At 40.2% G+C, this 21,648-nt stretch overlaps 1 protein-coding gene across 5 annotated transcripts; it reads left to right on the top strand.

Moving 5' to 3' along the window:
- The first annotated feature begins 1,239 nt into the window (after window positions 1-1,239).
- tpm2 (tropomyosin 2 (beta)) lies at window positions 1,240-20,491 on the top strand. 5 transcript variants are annotated; one of them, XM_068710408.1, is made up of 9 exons: window positions 1,240-1,501; window positions 5,020-5,145; window positions 8,488-8,621; window positions 9,172-9,289; window positions 9,822-9,892; window positions 10,740-10,815; window positions 13,054-13,116; window positions 13,247-13,316; window positions 18,607-18,686. In XM_068710408.1, exons 1-9 carry the CDS (start codon window positions 1,388-1,390, stop codon window positions 18,669-18,671), a joined length of 837 nt encoding a protein of 278 aa, XP_068566509.1. In that variant the 5' UTR covers window positions 1,240-1,387; the 3' UTR covers window positions 18,672-18,686. The 5 variants fall into 5 exon arrangements, with proteins under 5 accessions (XP_068566509.1, XP_068566508.1, XP_068566507.1 ...); XM_068710407.1 differs by lacking the exons at window positions 10,740-10,815; window positions 18,607-18,686 and adding exons at window positions 11,788-11,863; window positions 15,007-15,367; XM_068710406.1 differs by lacking the exon at window positions 18,607-18,686 and adding an exon at window positions 15,007-15,367.
- The last annotated feature ends 1,157 nt before the right edge of the window (window positions 20,492-21,648 follow it).

Genomic DNA, 21,648 nt, shown 5'->3' with positions numbered 1-21,648 from the left:
AATCATACTCTATGAGTTAGCTATAATTTAAATACGTGTTCATAACCAGCATCATATGCTGATTTAATCAGGTCTGTGAATAGGTCTGTTTGTTTAGTTTTTATTCCTACAATGTTTGCTGAAACTTTGGCTACGCCTTAGTGTTCAATTCAGATTCATTTCTCAGATCACTTCTCTTTTTGTTTGGCTGTTCATTTTTTTTTTTTATGTGGCCAATATCAGATTCCAGTGTGAACTGGTCTCAGTCCTGAACCGACCAGCACGCACTAAGGAACAATCAAAAAAAGATGTGACACGCAGCACATTCTCGTATAAGTAAACATGGAGGCCACTGAACCCAGTTTTTACAGAATCATCAACATTTTAATCAAATTTATACTTTTTTTTAAATATTCAAACTTAGAAGCTTAGAAAAAATGCCTCCCATCTTCCGGAGGCAATCCGTGGATTTCATCGAGGTGTATTCACTGTGTCTAGCAAGCCACCCGTCTGCTGGTTTACTACAGCTGTGTGAACCCAAAATAAATGATTTAGTTGTGATTTAATTGCAATAAACGGACAAAAAGGCCACCCAGCTGGCTCTGATCGGCAGCAGGGTCACACTTCATTCCAACAGCACAAAAGAGGGAATGGAGGGTAAATAAAAGGAAAGGCCATTTTGATTAAGGTCTCAGATGTTTTAATACAAAAATATTAGCACCAAAATTTACTAAAAGTACCACAAGCAGGCTTCTCATGCAGAATGACCCATTTCAGAAAAATGTACATTATATAATTGGATCATAATAATTTCTCATTAGGATGTATTAGAGTAGAATAAAGTAGAATACAAGAGAAACAATCAAGTAGAGTAAATTGACTTAGTTGACCACAAGTGTTTTCTTATTTCCACTGAAATAATTAAGTAATTTAATTTAAAAGCATCATTTGTATTTGAAAAGAGGAGCATTGCGTTATGTCTGAGTACTGACCACGTTGACGACTTGCTAAGCTTCTTTAAAGGTGAATCCATTTCCCTCAGGGTCAACTTGTTCTCCATGGACACGCTGGATGTGAGTTGAGGTGTAAGACCACCAGGGATCCAGGTGGACCTGACGCACCTGGATGTGATGTATTCACACGTGCTGAAGACACAAGTCACGCGCACAGACTGGACAACTCTCGCTGCCTAAATATGGGCAACGTCCCCGTGCGAATCCTCCCTGAAAAAAAGTGTAGAGGCTCTTGCAGCTGGTATTCCATCTTCGAGTTCTCCCCGAGCCGCTCAGACAAGCTGCACGCGCGCTCCTGTCCACCTCCGTCCCTGTTGCAGACCTCTGTCTCTGTCTCTGTCCGGACTAACGGAGCGCATTTCTCCTTCTGCTGAGAGCCCACCACCTGAAGAACCATGGAGGCCATCAAGAAGAAAATGCAGATGCTGAAGCTGGATAAGGAGAACGCGATAGACCGGGCAGAGCAGGCCGAGGGGGACAAGAAAGGAGCGGAGGACAAGTGCAAACAGGTACACATCGAGCTGCTACCATCCGTTTTCTCATCAAAGTGTGCGCAGCGGTTTTTCTTAACGTCCAGGATTTTGAGAATTTCTTTTGGATACAAATCTTGTCAAATAAATGTGTAAGATGCGTTTATTAAATGAACGCTTTTAAAAACAATTAAATCAATTACAACTCAAACAACTAGAAAATTAAAGCAAGAGGAGGACAATGTTGGGCAAGTGTGTATGTCAAGTCCTCCAGGACTTTGAAGCAGAGACAGGGAAAGTGTGTTCCAAGGCATGATGGGACCATCGGGAGGATCTCTGCGAGAAGAGGGCTGACTGAAGAACACCAGGGGCTCGAAGCATGACTCTGTAACTTTGGAAAGACCTCATTGAATTCATAAGCATTGGAACACTTATCTCTGGCTAAAGTTATTTAATGTTAAACTTTAGATGGCTTCTGTTCTGTACATGTTTTGGCCTTTCTTCAGTACTTTCCATCAGCTCGTGGTTGTCATAGGGTAGCCTCATAGTGGCTTTTAAGGTGAGAAAATCTTAAAACCCCAAAAATGCAAAGTGGAAGCGTATGTATTAAAAATGAGATGGGGCCTAATATGGAGTGTTGTAGAACACCATTTGTCACAGATATGGATGTGCATACAACTGAACAGGTACAGACACATTAACAAAGAAAAGTCTGTTGGTAGGCTGAATATAGAAAACTTGTAATTATCAATGGATAAATGGAAAAAAATGGACAATATGAAAAGTGTTGCACTGAAGTTATGTAATTGTGCTAATATCATTCTTCATATAATATCAAGTTTGCTCCAATGGCAGCTGGAGAGAAAGGAGAGAGAGAAATCATGGGGTCTATAAATCCTTGTGTGCACAGGGTCGTAACAATCATGTTAGAAAAACGGAACGCAAGTCACTTTTGATAAAAAGTCTAGAGGACCCAAATAAATGAGAACAAATATTAAATATTCAGTTATCCCTCATCCTCCACTGCCTGCTTTTATGAATCCAAATGTGATGTATTCAGGGTCATATTTCTTCATCACACGTTGAAACTTTTAATGGCACAGTGTTGTCTCCCACCTTATTTTTTCTTTTCAAATCATTCCAGTTCATTTCAATTTCACCAGAGCCATTTAGTGTCACTGTATGCTGGAACGTTAGCAAGCTAACAGTGGCAAAAAAGTAATGCCTCTATAATTATGTGTCGTGATTGGCGTGGTGATCAAACATAAGTAGTCATCAAAATGATGCTTTTTTTATATAACAGGTTTTTTTTTTATTTAATTTATGTGAATAAATCAAATTAAAATAATTATAATTATTATTATCTATTATTATTATATATTATTATAATTATTATTATATAAAATAATTATATTTAGGGGGCGACTAGCTCACTGGTCTAAGAGGGTTGTCTGGGAACCGTTGACGGTTCAATCCTTGGCTGGGACGTGTTCTGAATCGAAGTGTCCTTGAGCAAGACACTGTCCCCCTAGCAGCTCCCCGGGCGCCTGTCATGGGCAGCCCACTGCTCCCTGGGACAGGGATGGGTCAAATGCTGAGAATAATTTCCCCCTTAATGGGATAAATATAGTATAATAACATATTAAAAAATTAAATAAAGATATATTTTTAAAAATTGAATAAAACCATTTGGCAGTACCTCCGCCGCCTACTAGATGACTCCCTGAGGCCCACCAGTGGTTGAAGAGTCATCCACAATGTGCTGCCAAATCCAACTGCAGTTTCCAGCTGTGACCTGAGGAATGAGTCACGGATTATTCTTTCAGCTGAAGTAGATTCTCAGTGCTATCCCTTTATGGTCTAGGGACAGTCTCTCCTGTGCACCTCCACAGTGTAATTTAAAAGATCACATGGCAGTAAATTAATAGATATCAGCTATTCAACATATGCAACTGTCTACATAGCATTTGTTCCCAGGGGATCCCAGCTCTCAGCTATTACAATGGCTGCACAATCACTTGTCTCTGCATAGGAGCACTGAACACTGGCATGTCTATTTCTGTGTTCCCTCTAAAGTCCCCCACCTTCTTTGAATCGTTGCTCTTCTCAGAAAGACGGTCAAGGCTGTTGGTTCGGGAGTTGCCACAATGTCGACTGTAGGATCAGGACTGTCCCAGGCTATTTGTGACTGAGAGGCCCTACATGGCTACAGGCTGGGGCCGACTGTCAGAAGTGTTAAGAAAGGACATTGTGGTCAGGCCACATCACTGTCATTTACAATTAGCTTTTTATAGTCCTAGAAGCTGTTGTTGCAAATGGAGACTTGCTAAAACAAGCTTTGCAAATGTGTCATTGGATAACAAAAGCCTGAAGTCCAAAAATGGAAGGGACTCATCTTGTTATGAACAAGAAAACGCTCAGCATTCTGCTCGTTAGATTGATATTTTCTGTAATAGATCATGAATATGCTCCACTGATTTGATGACAATCTGTCTATTCGATCACCATTGGAGTGTCCCAGATCATTAGACTGCATGGAGATATGTCTCTTAGACATTGAGATGTCTTCTGTATGATTTGGTATATGGTGGTGGAGGCTAATGCTGCATATGAAGAATAATTAATAATTAATGACAAGTAAAAAAAGATCTTTGAAAACAAATATTTTCCACGACATCTTGGCCTCTCGTCCACAAGATGATGAATGATGGCTGATTATTGAATAAAGACAATTGTGACTTGAAGCTCGAGAACAGATGTTTTGACTTTTTAACACTAGAACCGCTAACCGCTAAAATTTACCCATGTCTGTATTTTGATTGTATTTAACTTTACTTCAAAAAAATGTTCAACTTCTCTCGTATTTGACTTTTCCCAAAAGTCTGTCATGTAGCACCCCCTGTTGTTGAAACGCTGATTATGACAGACCCTAGTTACTTACGGCCTATGTCATGTTTCAAAGGTATGAATTCAACTTCAAATGTGACTAATAATAATAGTAGTAGCTGTGGGTGTCAGGCAGGACCAAGGCAGGAGGCAAGACCAGGGTCCAGGTTGAACCACAATCCATGGAAACCTGCAAGGAGAGGAAGCACAAAGACTCTGAGGAAGAATGCTCGCTTAGCCTGCCTGCAGCAGTTTTCAGCTCATCATTGTTGACAGATTTTGCACCTAAACTAGCTACTGTATAGTCACATGATCAAATAGTCTTGAGACCGCTTGAGACTTGAAACATACATATTACCCAGCAACCATCATTGCAAATCTGTATGTGACAAAAGTACCAAAAAAGACCAGATATGATTTATTTAATTCAACAGTTTTTTCAAGTTTATTTCTAGTCTATTTTAAATGCATATAAATTTGTCTTAGAGGAGCAAGCTCTGTGCCACAGCCTCCCACGTGTACTTCGTAGGAGATGGGGTTTGTTGAGACATCTTGCGCGTTGGTGTAAAAAGAGTTATTCTCGTAAATTAATTTAATATCCGTTATGGTTGTATTATCTGACATGCTGTGTTTCTGTGTGTGTACTGTGTGTTTGTGTACTTGGCCTGTAGCTGGAGGAGGAGTTGCTGGGTCTGCAGAAGAAGCTGAAAGGAGTGGAGGATGAGCTGGACAAATACTCTGAGTCGCTGAAGGATGCCCAGGAGAAGCTGGAGCAAGCAGAGAAAAAGGCAACAGATGTGAGTGAAGGGTGCTGAGGCCACTGGTCACATTACTGCAGGGAGGCAGCTATATCAAGACCAAATTGACCTATTGTAGTCAGGTCACAGCAGAACTATTTCCACGGTAACACTGGTGCCATGTTCATATATCACTACTCAAACTGATTCTTTCAGGTGTTGTAAAAAAAGTAGCACCAGGCTGTTTAACATGAATTACTGCACAGTTGTAAATTTAGACCATCAGTGACATTACCAGTGCTATAAAGTAACAGTGTCAAGTCTTAACTCCTGCGTTTCAAATATGTACAGAGCAGTTTGTTAATGTCAGTCAAACTTTACACTCCCACGTCTCATGCCCAATAATCACAAACATTTTAATGCTGACCTTCAGGAGCACAATTTAAAGCAGGTCGAGCTAAATCTCAAAAGCGGCATCACTAGTTTCTGACGCTGAGTGGCCGTCTCACCGCTGACAGCAGCAGCAGAGGCAGTATTAAATCTGTCATGTGGAGTATCAGATTCTACCAACATATCATGAAGCTTTTCAGCACCTTGAGGCGAACACCATCTATTCTGACTAATCTGGGGAGCTCGGCGTGGAGGATTTGGTTTCTTGAGTATTTGCTTGGCACCAGCCTGTGCAGATGCTGCTGTACTGACGCTCATGTGGGACCCCTTTGAGTTCACACTGTTAGGCCAATTGAATTAAAACACTCATGATTGATTCACTCAATTCCACACCACAATTCTCCACCAAAGCCCTTGTCCTCCTGTGCTTGGTTGCAAAGTGATGGTGCTGGCCCTGGGCTTGGCCACTCATCTGTGTCCCTCCTTGTGTTTGTTTCTTATGTTGTGGGGCAATGGTGCTGGAGTTCTCCAAACCTGTAACCCATAAGAACTGAAACCTAAAAATAAGGGGAACACTGCTGACTAGAATGAGCAAGCCCCCTCCTGAGGGCCTGAGAGTTGCCCACCAAGCTGTCAGCCTCCCTACTGGACCGGAAAAGAAACAAGAAATGTGTAATTATTTCATGAGGTCCGCAACTCAGGTTGGGGATTCCAGCTCCACAGTGGATGTAGCTGCTGCTATATCCAAGCAAATATGTGCTTCTGCATAATTTTGAGTAATGTATGTAGTTAAAGAATTTCCTAGTACAGATTCCCCACAATTATGCAAAAATGAGCACGTATACAAGCAAATGTTATTCATCCCGCTTGGAGGCCTGCTGGTTTTGATGAAAATCATCTTGTAGCTTGTTGACTCACTAAGGTTGCACAGAGGCATCCTTTGTGTTTTAACAATGATTAGCTTACAAGTTATTGATGTGGGAAGTTGTAATCTCAGAATGTCTTACCAACTGCTGCCCCCGTCACCATTCTGAACAACAACCAATGTGACTGCTGTGGAAGCCTTCCTCTCTCAGTACCTATAGTGGACTTCTAACATAGACATCATCAGGAAAAAAGGCCAAGCAGAGAGGACGTTTGCTACTTCCTACCTCAGCTCAGGAAGTTCAACCTGCCTCTGGAGCTGCTGACATAATTCTACTCTGCTAACAGAGTTCTGTTCTCTGCACATCCATCACTGTGTGGTTTGGATCAGCCACAGGACTGCCCTCCATCCAGGACTTATTTTCCTCCAGAGTCAGGAAACATCACTGCAGACCCGTCACACCCTGAACACAACCTGTTCCAGCTTTTCCCCTCTGGGAGGCTTACAGAACACTAAACACTGGAACAACCAGACACAAGAGGAGTTTTTTCCTGCAGGCCGTCACTCTGATGAACACTAACACCATTTGAACAGTTCAAAAGCCACTTGCTCCCATTATAGACTATATTCTTGACAGATTAAAATGCACCATGTTTTTACATGTAAACTGACATAGAATATGTAATTTCAGAAGACAAATTATTCGTCAGTGCAAATTAAGTCCCAATTAGAAGGTATAAATGACTAGCTATTGATAATAATTCATGCGCACAAATGATCTAGAATGCGATTGATGATTTGTGTCATTTCAAAATAAGAGGTTTACTGACAATTGCTTTATTTTGAAATCGTGTCCGGAAGAATTATCGCGTTAATACCGACCTCTGACGCCGTTGCCACGGAAACACCGTGACACCTTGAAGGAGCGGAGTTGAGTGTTCACAGGATGGCGACTTTAGCGTCTATGGACGCCGTCAGAAGGAAGATTCAGACGCTGCAGCAAGCGGCGTTCGAGGCGGAAGACCGAGCCGAGCTGCTGCAGGAAGAGGCAGACATGGAGAGGCACGGCAGAGAGAGGGTAACACACCTCTACACCGGTAGCTACGGAGCTCATCGCTTCTCTCCTCGTTACTCTCAAATTGCTCCCAATAGCGTGAGACAACAAAAAAATGTGGCCTAGTGAGGGGGATTAAAGCCGCATGAGAATGTGTTCGAGTTCTCAGATTAAAGTCAGAATTCTGAATTCTGAAGTCAGAATTCTCACGTTAAAGTGAAAGGTTTTACATAATAACAAAAAATGCTCGCGTTTTTATTAATAACATGTTGTATGTATCGGCTATGATTTATGTACCAACCCCTCTGTAAAGTTTGGCGCATGTAGTGCTGCTGAGGTGGAGATTTCTGGAGAGTTACTTTGAAATATACAGAAATAATGAATTATCGAATGGTAACTTTTAATGAATTTATTAGAAATCTATGGACACAAATAGACAAAGTAGTAAAATAAACACCTGAATGTGTATGCTGGATGTTTTCTTTCCTTTTAGTCTGGAAGAAGACACGTTATGGAAGCAAAATAGACCCAAATGTCAAAATTGATCAGTGCATGAAATATATATATATATATATATATATATATATATATATATATATATATATATATATATATATATATATTGTGTGGGCTGTCTTCCTCAGTGTTATATTTTGTCAACCTTCTTCTAACTATAAGATGTAGAACAGCACTAAAACAAATACAGATTTATGAAATGTATAATTGTATTAATTATTCTGCACCTTAAATCAGACAAACATCAGCTCCACTTTATCGTTTCATCTTTGGTGCTTCTGGTCTGAGATATTTTTCTCTTCCTTCTACTCTTAAGCAGTGGGTCAAAGGGCTGGTTGCCTGTTGTTTTTACCACCATTGGTGGCATATTTATCATTTGGATGCTTTAATCATCATTATCTTTATGATGGCAAGTTAAATACAGATCACACAAACCCCAGATTGTTGAACTGATTATGTTTTTTTACTGGTAAGTCTGTCTGCTGTTATATAGGCAGTTATCATGGTCGTTATGGATATAATGTGACTTCTTTAGGCTCTTATCTACAGTATATTGTGTGTTTGTGTGTCGCTACAGGCTGAGGCAGAAGTGGCATCTCTAAACAGGCGTATCCAGCTGGTGGAGGAGGAGTTGGACCGAGCTCAGGAGAGACTGGCTACTGCTCTGCAGAAGCTGGAAGAGGCTGAGAAAGCTGCAGATGAGAGCGAGAGGTGAAGAACTTCATGTCCCTTGAACGATTGAATGATTCCGCTTGTGTTTCATTTAGTTTCAGGGCTGGATTCAACTGCCAGAACGCCCCAGGATAAAAAAAATTAGCTGATTCGACTGGAATTTGTTTGTAAAAGGGGCTTAAGTTGCCATGTTCACTATTACCTGCACTGTAGCTGATGGGTACTTACACAGACCAGGATGTTCTCCACAAACCCTGCTGCTAACAAGGCAGAGATGTCATGGGAAAATTGTGTCAATAGTCAGAGGTAATAAAGTTAAATGTTGTTAGGTAAATCCAACGATTCAGTATCACGCTTTCATAACATTAGATTAAAAAAAGGACAGTCAAAGTCAACTTCTTCAGGGTTATTTTGTTGGATTGATGAAGCTCCTCCTCAGTAAAAGAAGACAACATTGTTTCACAGTTTATGTGTAGATGAGGCTCTTTAAGACTTACTGAATACCGTTCAGATCAAGCGCATGTAGGAAGATGTTACAGCATTATAGATGAACAGTTGATTCTGACCGGCTGTTCTTCTTGTCACTCAGAGGAATGAAGGTCATAGAGAACAGAGCAACAAAAGATGAGGAGAAAATGGAGATCCAGGAGATGCAGCTGAAGGAGGCCAAACACATCGCTGAGGAGGCCGACCGCAAATATGAAGAGGTGGAGCAGTCACTGTTTTTTTTATCAACGTCTTTGCAGGACGTCATATACATGCAGTGAGCTGTGTCCCAGTTCAGCTTTACCAAGTAATACTACACACTCATTCTAAACAGGTTCTGGAAAAGTGACTCCAATAAAGAAAACTAGGGGCAATAAAAATATTTTTAAAAGGTTTCTGAGGTAAAGGTGGGTGTTGTCATTGCAGACCAGCAGACAGAAACAAGTGATACATCAGATCACTTGATTTAGCTGTGGTCAACAAAACCGAGGGACAACACACCAAACGTTATGAAGTTAATTTTAAAGTAATACACTCAAAGGTGAATGTATTTCTAGTTTACCATACTAACTGTTTAAAATGTAGAATTTGGGCTATGGGTCTTATATTTGGCCCCATAGCCCAGACTAACTTGAGACCCATCTCTGAATATAGTACAGTTAGTACAGTATGTAATTGGAACACAGTGAGGATAAATACTATCAGTCAGTGTGATGACACTGTCTAAACAGAGTCTGTGCTGATTGTCTGCAGGTTGCTCGTAAACTGGTGATCCTGGAGGGTGATCTGGAGCGCTCAGAGGAACGCGCCGAGGTGGCCGAGGCGTAAGTCAACACCCGCACCATGAAAACTCACACCGACACAAGAGCCACTGTACATAATTCATGTTGCTATAGTAGAGATCAACATGTGATCTTACACATTGTCATTGACAAATTTCTTATTTTACAACAATAGAATCCCCTAAAGATGGGTTGTACCAAAAAGGATTAATTTAATCTACGATAAATTCTAATCAGAGTTTAGCAAAATTAGGTTCAAAATGAGTAAATCCTGATTTAAAATTAAGCTCTGTTGCACAATTGTTTAGTAAGTCCAAGTTCAAACCACATTTAAACAGCTTAATCAGTATGGAGATGCTTGCTCAACCAAATTAAAATCAAAGTCATTAAAATCATGATTTAAAGTTAAATCATGATTTATTCCGTGTTGGTACAACCCAGCCTCAGTGTTTGTATTGACGTGAAGTGTAGGTGCTGCATGATTCTCTTAACAACTGTTTTTGATTAATCTACTAATTCTTTTTACAACAAATTTATCAATTATTTAAGCTATAAAATGCAGAGTCAAATAGCATAATCTATCCTCACATTGAATTTACGTTTGACATTTTGTTTTATAAATGACCTAAACGTTGAAGCAAGTATTGAAATGGTTTACGATTTATTTTCTGTTTACCAACTAATCGATTATTCATTTGATCATGTGGCCATGTGTGAATCCAAGCTGCAGGACAAATGGAATAGAAACCTAGCTGGGTGTGTGTTTATATGTCGTGCATGCCTGAACACACCACCACCACCTGTGTGGGACCTGTTACTGTTTGTTGTTTTATGGCCACCCTACCCACGGTCCCCTCTCACCCCCAACCTCCCCGACTAACCCCTTCAGGAGAGTGAGGGAGCTGGAGGAGGAGCTCAGACTAATGGACCAGAATTTGAAGTCCACGATGTGCGGAGAGGAAGAGGTACTTACTGTACGAACTCAACCAGGGTCTAATTCTGCTCCTCTGACCTGCAGCCTCTCAACCCCTCTCTTTGTTTTCTGTCTGGCTTACACTTATCCTCTAGCATGTCCTTCAAGCAGTACAATACATCTGCTGATATTCTATGTTGTTTTTCTTGTGAACAAATCCCATGAAAAGACCAAAACCAGTGATGAATTGCACAGGATTAGTTTTCATAGCTGGGGGGGGGGGGGGGGGGGGGGCACAATGAATTTCAAGTTCAAAAACAGAGAGGGAGATACAACAAAGATTCCCAGTCGGAATCAAGCCGAGGACGTTACGCTCACATAGTCTCCAAAAGACATGTCTGCGATTAACTGTTCAGTTATGAATGAAAGCGGTTTTAGATAAAGATAGTTTGTTTATTCAATGTTTCTTGGCGGCCTTTTTACTGTGAGCCAAGATCACTGTGACATAAACGCCCAACAAAAACACTCTTATTTCCTCTCTTTTGAGTAATGTTTAATGAAAACTACAGGGGCAAACGGTTTTAGCTGATCCTTTAAAAAAAAATAAAAGTTAAATTCATGAGCTATTTTCAGGATGAAGAGCTGTGCTCATTGGTTGAGAGTAGGGAAGTCAGAAAGTATTGAGAAATGCAACTATTGTTGTTAGTCTGGGTCTGCACATGGGGCTTACCGGAAAAATATAGAATTACGACAGAATTATTTTTTCAATTTGTGATTAATCTGTATCTTAATTTTGGCATACATTTTCCATTCAAAAACTTAAAGGCCTCCTTTGCTGTCTTGCTCAGAGTTGAACAGAGCAGTTTCATGACAGAGATCCATCTTCTGTCTCTGAGTAAGACAGACAAAGACATGTTTATAAAACTGTTGGAGTGGTCCTTCAAACCATGTCAGGGTCTGCTTTCCTGCCTTTCAAATCACTACTTTCTCTTCTCTTGCTTTTCCTGTCCCTTGCCTTGCTCAGTAAATCAGGTGACCTTGAGGAAGAGTTGAAAAATGTCACCAACAACTTGAAGTCACTGGAAGCCCAGGCAGAGAAGGTACAGTAGGAGCTGAGGGGCATTTAGCCACGGGACCGGCCAGTCCCAACAAAACTACCGACATAAAACAAATTCAAACACACAGTGATAGGAATCCATATCCACTTAACAACTCACATACAGTCCTCATTAGCCAACTGTGGAGACTTAGAGACCATAGATACATGAAGTGGGCGTAGTCGTCGTGACGTCACCCATTGGTTTGTTGACTGACGTTTGGAAGCCCTGAGTTTGGCATTTTTGTCTGTCGCTCACAGTAGCCCCGCCCTAATGCATACCTTGCTTTATGGTCTATTTGACTCTAAATGGACCATAATTTACTAAATGAACATCATGCTGTATTGAAGAAGACTTGAAACTGGAGATTGAGACCATAAGCTCATGTCTACAATGTTTACTGAGGTAATAAATCAAGTGAGAAGTAGAGTCATTTTCTCATAGACTTTATACAATCAGAGGAGTCGCCCCCTGATTCTTTTCTTATCTCCTTTAGCATAGGATACACTGGACCATCCTTTACCAAAGGAAAAGAGATAATAACGTCCCATAATTCCTTTCAGCAGCACCACAGCAGACCCACATCATTTTTTTTAAATATTTGAGCAGCCTTTAATTCAAGTTCTGCATTTGACAAGATCGAAAGTCTTAATATCTTGAAATGTAATTAAAGGCATTAAAATATCTTACACCAACTTCATAATAATTAAGGTAACAAGTATGTTAGTATATAACAATGTCATTTCCAGATAGCATCATTGTTTAGATTAAAGGTGTAGTTTGGGTGTTTGGAAGTGGGGTTGTATGAAGACCCTCTCCATAGTCAATCTATTACCTACAGTCTGTCGATGGAGAAACAGACAGGATCATGAACTGCAGAAAATATTGTTAAACAACCTTCTGGGTTTTTCAAAGAAGATTTGGCTTATGTTTCAGAAAGGCCGATGCTCTGTGACTGTAACACAAGCTGTGGTTAAAGTATCTTAATGACAAGGTTGAAATGCCCTACAGCTGTCTTAACGTTTTACTGTTTAATTCTGTTTCACACCCAATTTTGCATAATTATCCTTGCTTCTCTTCAAGAATATTTGTGAATAGTGTATTCATGATCCATTTATAAAGTATGTTTTCTTTTAGTAGTTAATAATAGAGTTGTATATGCATTTCAATACCTTTTTCTATTTGGATTTTAGTACTCACAAAAGGAGGACAAATATGAGGAAGAAATTAAAGTTCTTACTGACAAACTGAAAGAGGTGAGATCCTTTCTGTTACATTGTTGCTGTTTCTGTTGCTTACGCCATATGAAGTTAATGAACGACAGTGTTCATAAAACAAGTCAAAGAGTGTGCATTGACCCATGTTGTGCTGTGATTTGTTTCAAAGGCTGAGACTCGTGCAGAGTTTGCAGAGAGGTCTGTGGCCAAGCTGGAGAAGACCATCGATGACTTGGAAGGTATTCAACACTCACCTGCGTAACATGCCTGCTCCCTGTCATGCAGTGAATAATGTTAAAATAACAAACAACCTTGCTGGTTCCAGTTCTGCTGTTGGAACTGAATTGATGACTGGCTGGAAATCTGTACTGTTTTGACTGATGAAGCCAAATCACCTCTATCTAAATTATTGCATGTGCATGGTTATTCAGCTTGAGCGTGGACGTGGTCTTAATGTGTAAATACACAGGGATCGCCAGATTAACGTACCCAATGACAGAGTGGTGATACTGAGACGCATTATCTCTGTGGTTTTCCCCTGTGCGGACTTGTAGCCTTAATGAGCACAGTTATGTGAAGATCTGTAAAGGCAGTCAAACTGAGCCTGGGTGACCTCAATGCCACCCTGAGCTTTTGATGTGACTTAAGTTGAGCCATTAGCCTCCAAAACAATGGCCCTGGTTACACTTGTCTTTTTGTTACTCTAGTGATCGGAAATGCCAGATCGGAACCAAGCTGTGTCCGCACGTGTGTCCAAACTAATGCGACCAGAGTTCTGCTCCAAATTTAAACCAGAACATCTTTAGCTGGCAAATGGTAAATGGTAGTGGACTTGTACTTGTATAGCGCCTTTCTAGTCATCTGACCACTCAAAGTGCTTTCATACTGCTATTGCTATTTTATTTTATTTCAATATTTTATATTATATTGCTACAATATTAAGGAGCACCTTAGTAGTGGAGTGATTGCAGCGCATGGTAACACTGCCAGTTGGACCGTGAATCTTTCATGCCCTCCCCCCAAAAAAATAATTTTGCAATTTAAATAAATGGTAAATTCTCAGATTCGATCACATTCATACACCATAGGCATAGCTACAGGAGCAATTTTTGGGGTTAAGTGTCTTATTCACACATCGATATGCGACTAGCGGAGCCGGGGATTGTACCACCGATCTTCTGATTGAAGGACGACCCTGCTCTCCACTTAGCCACAATCGCCCACCATTTTCACTTTGAAAGGAGCCATCCTGCAGAATGAGTTACTTTTTAATTTTGATTGCGTTTTTTATACTTGTCATGGGGTATTTTGTTATGTTATGTTATTGCAGCGTGTGCCTACGTATAGAATCTGAGTACTGCTATTGAGGCAGTAAGACTTTGTTAGTGGTGTCATGATCTGATTTTACTGACACATCCAAGTCAGAGACAAACTTCTCACATGTACTGTTTCCAGGAAGTGTGGACTTCCAACATGGCTTCCAGAGGTTTACCTGAATGCACTAATCATTTCCTAATGCTGTTTAGATGGTGATTGTGACCCTGTTGTCTCTGGCATGTGTTGTATATAGAGTTGTTGAGTGGAGCAGTAATTGATAACACTGCATGGCCTTGTCCAGTTTATGTGTGTTTGAACCCAGACTACAGGGATCAGGGATGACATTATTTGTCTGAATGAGCTTGAAGTTGAATCTTGGTGAGCTGCAGTAACCAGCTGATGTGATGATGAGACTAACATCAGTCTTGGAGTCTTGGTCATTCAGTTTAAGGGGTTACCAGTTTTGATTAATTTTCTTTTTCTTTTCCTGTCCCTTTGCCTCTTTCCATTTCCGTTCTGTGCATCTGTCTGTTGGGTCCACCCTCTCTCTTTCTCTGTGTGTGTGTGTGTGTGTGTGTGTGTGTGTGTGTGTGTGTGTGTGTCCTCCTCCAGATGAGGTGTATGCTCAGAAGCTGAAGGGCAAGGCTCTCAGCGAGGAGCTGGACCTGGCCCTCAACGACATGACTACACTGTAGCGGCTCTGTCACTTCCTCTTTGCTCCTCCTTCTTGTCTGAACTATTGTCCGCCTGCTTGTTGTTTTGTTCCATTCCACAGTGGTATCAGGGGCTGGAAGATTCTAGAAATGCAATGTGCCGAATCCACCCACCCGTGTTACACAGCACTAGTCTTTGTACAGGGTTAAGTTATCGCTCACCCAGTCACTGCTGTGTGTCTGCAGGTTCACTTAGTTAATGTCCTCTCTTTATTGAATATTCCCCTTCTGTAATAAATGTATTAAAGCTCTCTCTACTTTTCTGTCTCCTTCCTGTCTTTCTATTTAGTTTACTTCTTCTACTGAATATTCATAAGCAGTATATAATAATTAACTGCTGCTTTGTAGCACACCATAATGTATTTGTAAGCAGAATTATGTAGGGATGTCCTGGTCAAAGTCTCACAGATTGATATCGGGGCCAAGTAAGACATTTTTTAATTGATAGGTATCGGCTATATTGATATATTGAGCCCGATCAGTTCTTTTGTTTTACGTCAGGAGTTTTTACTTGGGAAGCTTTGGTGCTGGACCAAAGCAGCACTGGAGGACACTTTTAAAGGGAGAGAGAAATTCCCATGAGACAGCGACAAAGCCAAAAAGATTACAAAGAGTGGGAAAAAAAACTTGATCAGGTATCTTCAAAGCCACAGGCTCCTTGGACCAAAACACACATTTTACCTTGCAGAACACAGAAGTTGCAAGTCTACGGCTGCCTTGATCACTTAGTTAGAGCAGAGAAAGTATTCTAAATATAGTGTTAACGTAAACAGATTTTTTAGCTGTCTAAAATACGTTAGAGCTGCTGCCCAGTCCACAGCAGTACATTACTTTAATCCTTTGGTGGTTCTCTTGTCTGTTACTCCAAACTGGGGCGTGCTGACCATCATCTACTGATAAGTACCTCAACAACTCCTCAAAAAAATCACAACCATCCCCTTATGTTTCAGAGAAGAACGATGGCTGCTGATGACCCTTCATGTGGCAGGGAGAGAAACGCATACACAAAGAAACTGCACCTCTCTGCTCAGAAAGCTAAGGGCAAGCATTTTATACTAAAAGGGCTGAATAATAATACACGTTTGTCTAAGGTGACCAAAAGGTTAACAGGTCAAACATAGGCTAATATACATCTGTTTCACAAGTATCTATTTATGGATAAGATAATTTACACTTTGCTGTTATTTGAGTCACATGGTGCCCATCTTAAGGTGACTAGGGGCAAAATTTGAAATAATTATTTTTATTTAGACAATTATTTTGTATTACTAGCTTTCTGAAATGTATGTTTAAATATCCAAATGAGACATTTTCGTACCAAATATGTGCCAATTTGCATACATATCCAAAACAGAACATTGGATAACGCCATGTTCAAAATTGAGTATAGAGAGGAATGAAACTGTAAAGTTTGGTGAAGTTTGGTGAAAGTGCTGCTGAAGTGGAGATTTCTGGATCAGAGTCTGACAAAAGAAAATAATATCGAGAAAACAGCCTTTAAAGATAAGTATTGTAAAATGATGTACATTTTGGTAAATGGGGTAGAAATATTGAATAGATATCATCATGAAACTTCCCCAGTTGATTACTTACATGAAGTCACAGTCAGATTCTTTCTGCTCACACACCTTGATTAAAGGCATGCGATATAAGGATGGAGGTGCGTCCATCCATGTCTTATGTCTGACAGTACGCTGAAAAAAGAACCTCACATTGAGGAACTGATATTGTTGGATTTGAGCCTGAAACTCTGCACAGCTGCTGTTTAATAGGACCTCACATGTATGAAGACTTTCAGTAAATCCACCTGAATACTAGCTATCAAACACACAACTCACCAACAACTACTTATCCAAAGGTTTCTCAGAAATGTAGTGATGCATTGATGAAAACTTTACATGCATTCATTGACATAAGCAACATTTAACACAAATGCAGGCGGACCGTAGTGTCATGTGTTGGACTCTAATTGGCAAAGAGAGTAGCATCTGTGATCTACACTGAGGGTGTGTGAGGATCTTTGAACAGTTGTCACACTTTGTTACAGTGCACAGATAAAAATATACTACATGGATACATGTAGTGCAGTCTTAAAGAGAACAAATAATAAAATTATGAAAATCTCACCTTTCCGGTGCTTGTGCACATCCATCTGGGTATCTGAGCCTACCAACCCACAAACTGAAATAAGACAACCCAGTCAGTTTGTTGTGGGCTGTCTAGATCAGAAAACATTCAACAAGCCATTCAAATTTGGCTCTCCTTAATTGAAATATACCGGCCACAGTTTGAGAACATAAGTTATGAATGCATCTATGGTTCTGTGAATTCCTGGATGACTGCCAGTGGCAGTAACCAAAGTGGATATGTCTCCTCAAGCTCTGTGCAGGTCAAGATCTTATGTAAACAAAGTCATATGCGTGACCTACGAGCTATAATACCAGCTATAAATACCACGTGTAGTAGAGTAAATAGTGAAATATTTACCTCTGAGATGTAGTATGGGGGTGACCGTGGATAAGTGGAGAGCAGGGCCGCCTTTCAATCAGAGGGTCGGTGGTTTGATCCCTGGCTCCTGCTCCACTAGTCTCATGTCAATGTGTCCTTGAGCAAGACCCCGTAGCTGTGCCTACGGTTTATAGATGGATACTGAATTGTAAGTCGCTTTGGATAAAAGCGTCTGCTAAATGACTGTAATGTAATGTAGTAAAAAGTATAATATTTACCTCTGAGATAGCAGGTTAGCCCTTGCTACTCTGAAAAAGCTGGGGCCCACACCAGTGCTTTAAGCTGCTCTATTTCAGCTCTTAAAGCCTCCATCTCCTTGCGAGAGGGAGCTTACCCCTTTGTCTTCTTGCGTTCCGTGCTTCTGAGCTCCTCCTGTGGCCTGCTTCTGCGTTTCTTCCGCTGTTTGCGTGAATCAGAGTTTATCTGAGCAGACCCAGAGGGTGGAAGGTCATCTCCAAACAGGAGGCCCTTTACCTGGCGCATTCTCTCCAGTGTAAAAATGCTGCGTTCAATGCATGGGTCAGAAAGGGCCTCTCTAAGGTGGCCTGCACCCAGACACTTGGGGCACAACTCGTGGCCATCCTCAACCTGAAGTTGAGCTCCACAAGAGATTCACACCAGCATTATTCAATAGAGGGTCCAGCTAGAAAATCTGAGCGAATCAGAACCTCTCACCACTGCACGCGACTGGAACATCAATAGGAGGAGTAAATTAGCAGAACAGACTGTTTAAGACAGTCAGTGTAGCTGGTGAGCGAGCAAGCACTATGAGAGAGACGCGCAAAAAACCTCCAGAGAGAAAAGAGGGAGAGGTATGATAGTCCGTCAACCAGCCTTAGAGGGCAACAAGGTGCACTCCGACCATAAAGTCGCAGGCATGAAGACAAACACCAGCAGCCCAGAATGTGCTTACCTTTGTTGTACTGGAAAATATAGAAGTGAAATATGGATTTAATGGAGCCATTAACTGCAGTAAATGCCTGGCCAACAGCGAGAAGATCAAAGACGCCGGGTGATGGCTACCACGTGCTATTTGGAGCTGGGACACGCAGATAGCAGGTAGACTTTGTTTACATAAGATCTTGACCTGCATAGAGCGCAAGGAGACTTATCCACTTTGTGTACTGCCACTGGCAGCCAGGAGGGAATGAAACAGAGCTACCTTTGCAAAGGTGCACCATATTATTCTAACAAGCCAATCAGAGCAGACTGGGCTTTTTGGGGAGGTGGGCTTAAAGAGTCAGGCACTAAGACGGAAGTGTTTCAGACAGAAGGTGAATAAAGGTATATTCAGAAATACAGTATGATAAAATAAAATGTTTTTTGAACATTAAAGCACGTAAACATGTTATAGTTATAAAACCATATTACAAATATGAACCTGAAAATGAGCATGATTTGTCTCCTTTAAAGCAGGTTTGTGTTGTTCTCCAGCAGCATTTCATTATTCTTTGATCTTCTGAACACTGATTGAGTTTCTTGTCTGTCTTAGCACACCTTTATATGGTAAAACAACAATTCACAGACTTCATAAAGACTGTAGAATTAGAGGTTCTGTATCTCCAGTTCAAGAGAGGAAATATAGTGTATATGGAAACTCAACTGCGACTTTGTTTCCTTCTCCAGAGAAACTGGCCCAAGCCAAAGAAGAGAACTTGGACATGCACCAGACCTTGGACCAAACCCTCCTGGAGCTCAACAATCTATAGACACCTTTACAGAGCTAGGTGGAGGACAACAAGGTTTAATCTCTCAGTGTAACATCAACAGTTGTTATAGGTAAGAACAAGTCATGTGAGAATTAGTTCAGATGTAAATCTATGGAGCCCCTTAAGAGACATGAGCAAGTAAGTGTCTATTGCAAACTAAAAGCTACTTTGTGTACATGCACTGTAAAGGTCATCAGAAATGGTCGTACTATCAATAAAACGTTCCTTCCATTCACTCTTGGGCACAACAATAGCAATTGTTTCTGCTAGAAACGTTTCTCTTGTTTGACCAAACATGATGAAGCATTTCTCATTGGGCATATTTGTGTATGTAGCAGAGCTCATCTATGTATTGCCATCTTTTAAGAATAATGATAACCAAAGCTTAATTGGGGCGAATCACAAAACGCTCCTTTGAATATTTTTTGTTCTAGTTATTTCTAACAGTTTTGGAAGGTACTGAAAATGCTGATTGGGGCATCAGATCAGAACACACATACGTAGTTAAGAAGGGAATGACCAAAAGCATATGTTGTCTTTTAATTTGGAGGACTTGTTGAAATGTCTTCTTTTGCCTGTTATGTTGTTACGGGGCAACATACAAGTTGTATTGCCTTCAAAAACACACAAAGTGTATGTTGTAGTGCCTCTTTTTTAGTAAAATTAACCTCTTCTAGATTGGCTACATTATTTGAAGTCATTTCTGTCTGGTATATTAGGCATGTCACAACATTAGATGAATTAATGTAATTTAAATTACTAATAGAACAAACTAGTAGAAATATGAGAGTGGGACTGATTTTCCATATTAGAAGATGATAGTGGTGGTGGAAGGCGTAATACTGACGTCTAACCTTTATATGTTATGTTATATATGGTATAAAAAAAGATTTCCTAAAAAGATAGATATCATAATTCTAGGATGTCTTTGAGATGTTATCACTTTAACAGTGATGTCATGGTCTGACATAAACATTGTTCATTACCCTGCCACTTTGATCGACAGACCTTCACAAACAAATAATTGGTTGAAGTAGTCATATCTGTTTGTGTTTTTCTTTTTACTTTGCCAAGACGTAAAGTTTGATTGTTTCTGAGTTGTTACCCATGTACTGATGCAAAATCACCAGTGTAAACCCTTTGGAATAAACAAAGCAAGTGACTTGACTTGATCGATGGAGTGTTTAATGTGAAAACATAAATCCCAATGAATTCCAGCTAGATATTTGTGATGAAGAGGTGAGAATCATACAGCAGGTCTTACCATCTCACCTTCCCATATTTAGCCTTTTGGTTCAGGGAGCCAACCAATGACCTCCCCTAACACAGGTCACAACTAAGTACATATAGTAGACCAAAGCCAAATGAATGATATCAGGATAAATTATATCAAGGGCTCCCAAAATGTACTCTGACAAGAATAATTATAACAGAAAGAATACGAAGCACAACCCAAACACATACACAACAAGCAATAGCAAAAGGAGACTTCACCATTACTTCAGGATAGCAATCGAATGTCATTGGAAAAAGGATCAGACTATAACAGTCAGTGACATAAGAGAGTAAAACATTTTAAATAAGCCAAATATAAACAGGCAATCAGGGTTGGGTTGAACATTTTTTATTTGGATTTAGTTACATTGTAAAGGATTACTTGTTTAATTTTTGATTATGTCTTTAATTTTATGTTTGCCAGAATGTTTTTGTAAGGGTAATTTGATTTGATCAATTCAAAACGTAGGATATGCTCTACTGTATATCAAAGTAAGTTAGCCTAATCCTAATATAACATTAATATTTTTGTATGATTATTTATTGAAGTTTGTATTCCTTTTAGTTACATTGAAAATAGAAGACGATCATAGGTCCTCTTGCGTTACAAGACGAAAAGTTCTCGATGTGGCCTTTGATTGAAAAGCAGCAGCATCAAAAGACACAGCATCCCACATGTTGTAGAATACACACAGTCCACCTGTATTTTGAACAAGGGTCATTTCAATTGACCAACTGTAAATGCTGAATATGCAAAATGCATTTTAACTGCATTTGACAATGTTTTGAGATGTTTAAGAAACATGCGTCCATTTTTTAGTATAAAGTGCAATATTTCAACGTTTTGATTTTTGTATTCCAAAAGTATTCAGATTAGATTACATATTTTTGCAATCCAATAGATTACGATCAAAGGAGCTCTCAATGCAAGTGAAACAGGCCATTCTGTCAGGTATCACAAAACGACAGACAAGAACCCAATAGCACGACACAGAAAACAGTTCAGGTGTAGAAACCGGGTTTAATAACCAGCAGATGTCAAACCAGGT

Source organism: Cebidichthys violaceus, unplaced genomic scaffold, assembly GCF_023349555.1.
Source record: "Cebidichthys violaceus isolate CVI_PGR_0920_01 unplaced genomic scaffold, fCebVio1.0.p SCAF_152, whole genome shotgun sequence".
NCBI lineage: Eukaryota > Metazoa > Chordata > Actinopteri > Perciformes > Stichaeidae > Cebidichthys > Cebidichthys violaceus.
This window is presented reverse-complemented; position numbering and strand designations above follow the sequence as displayed.